Source organism: Ciona intestinalis, chromosome 13, assembly GCF_000224145.3.
Source record: "Ciona intestinalis chromosome 13, KH, whole genome shotgun sequence".
NCBI classification, from domain to species: Eukaryota; Metazoa; Chordata; class Ascidiacea; order Phlebobranchia; family Cionidae; genus Ciona; species Ciona intestinalis.
This window is the reverse complement of record NC_020178.2, coordinates 36,148-38,173: the sequence shown is the minus strand read 5'-3', so window position 1 is coordinate 38,173 and position 2,026 is coordinate 36,148. Positions and strand designations below refer to the sequence as shown.

The window sequence follows — 2,026 nt, the reverse complement described above, 5'->3', positions numbered from 1 at the left end:
GTTAACCCGTGTGATAACGATTGTCGTTTTCCGGCCACGCAAGAATATAGTAAGTTACATTCATTCATTCATTCATTCAGTTTGTATACGGTTTATGAACTTTACTGACGTGAACCATTAAGAGGTGTTTAAAGTTAGGTCCCTGGTTTCATTCTAATTACCTTAAATAAGCTGTAACAAAGTTAGATAATAGTTATAACAACATAGTTTACGTTCACGATATGACAGAAACCTAGTAATCTACAAAACACAACACACTCAGACTATGCGCTGCTTAAAATAAAAGGTCAGCTAAGAGACGAAGGAATGAAGGATGACGCATAGAAAGAAGGCGCAGTTATATAGAGTGTCAAAAATTACCCATTTAATGTAGAAATTATATTTTTCAGGAATTCGAATTGGAAGGTGACGGAAGTAATGAGTTTAAACTACTTGTGAACTGGTTCTTGGAATTCAAAAGCTCAACCAATCCTCTACTGACCACTGAGGTTGCTATACCACACGTTCAGTACGCTGATTCATACACTTCGGATCAAAATCAGAGAATGGCTCCAAATAAACGGAGATGCAACAGTTTATAGTCTCGACGTGAAAAGAGACCACATTAACATTGAATACATAGGAAAGTAGGAAGCAATAGATTCGTTTTCTTGCACAATTAAATGAACGAGTTATTCCTATATATCCTTACATAGCGGGGAAACGACAGTCGTTATAACAGGGCGTTTGATCCACAACTCGAACCCGCTTACAAGTTACCACGTATGCAACATATTTATTCTTACGTGGCGGGGAAACAACAGTCGTTATACGAAAGTCCTACGCTTTAAACATGAAATATAGGTTTTGAATCATGACACCCCATTTTTCTGTTTTTCCAATTCCCTTTTTTTCTTACACTTTTTATTGCATTGCGGATCTGCATTTTATTGTTTTATAAAATCGACTTTCATATCGAAAGTAACGCAATATGTATTATCTACATTCTACACAACCTACATAAAATAAAAAAGTCAGTTCTCAATGCACAATAAATTTAATAAAATTCAATTTTACGGATCTCGAAAATAACACGTTCTTGATACCGCAATAGGTGAAGAAACTTTCTGAAAAATATACCCCAAATAAGTATTATGTTTTATTCTTAATTTAATATAGTTATGACAGAATATAATATTAAGTGATTTTTTGTCAGGTATTGCTCTTGCAAGAAATAAATAGTGATCGCAATTGCTTGAAATACATACAAGTTTATTGTAATATCTTGTTCATACCTATAACATACAGATTTGTGGCTGCGATTCCCCAACCATAGTGTTCTGTTCTACCCAGTCTGCAATGGGAATATTTTTCGAGATGGCTGTAATAAAGTTGATCCGATTTCTGCGGCATGACGAGGTTAGTTTTGATTCGAAAATACCGACAAGCGCATAGCTGGAACATGGATTTATAGGATCAATTGGACAAACGACCGGTCCACCAGAATCACCCTGTAAAAGTTAGATTTAGCACTTTTCCGTTTACATACACGTGATCAGCAGATGTTTCTCAGAGTAACTTGGTGGATAGTAACCTATTTTACACTGATGATGAACCAAGTTACTGTCTGAATGTTAAACTCATGATCAGCAGACGTTTTGGACAGTAACTTGGCGGAAAGTAACCTATTTTACACTGTTGGTGGACCAAGTTACTGTCTTTAATATGCACCCTGACGCCATGTGCATTTTGAAGTAAATATGTTTGTCTTAAATGACACCGAGTCTTTAACTATAACGTTTTGATATTGACTAAAAAAATTGATATTGACTTACATCGCAACCAAGTGCGTGACCATGATTCGTTGAAAACACACACATATGATGGGGTTGCATTACACCCACAGTATCAGACTTGTATGTCAACCTGCATTGTCGATTATTCAGCACAGTATTGGTTGCCACTTGAAGGATACTAGATAGAGGTTGGTTCCTTGTGGCAGCGTGGCCAAGGACGATACACCCACGGCTAGTTTGCAACTGTTTAT

At 36.4% G+C, this 2,026-nt stretch overlaps 1 protein-coding gene across 1 annotated transcript in view; it reads left to right on the top strand.

Moving 5' to 3' along the window:
* The window catches only part of LOC108950040, a 5,409-nt gene extending 3,925 nt beyond the window's left edge, over positions 1-1,484 (top strand). Inside the window, exon 5 of the mRNA XM_018814573.2 lies at positions 390-1,484. Coding sequence (XP_018670118.2) covers positions 390-581 — 192 coding nt within the window. The 3' untranslated portion in view covers positions 582-1,484. The remainder of the gene's footprint in view (positions 1-389) is intronic.
* The last annotated feature ends 542 nt before the right edge of the window (positions 1,485-2,026 follow it).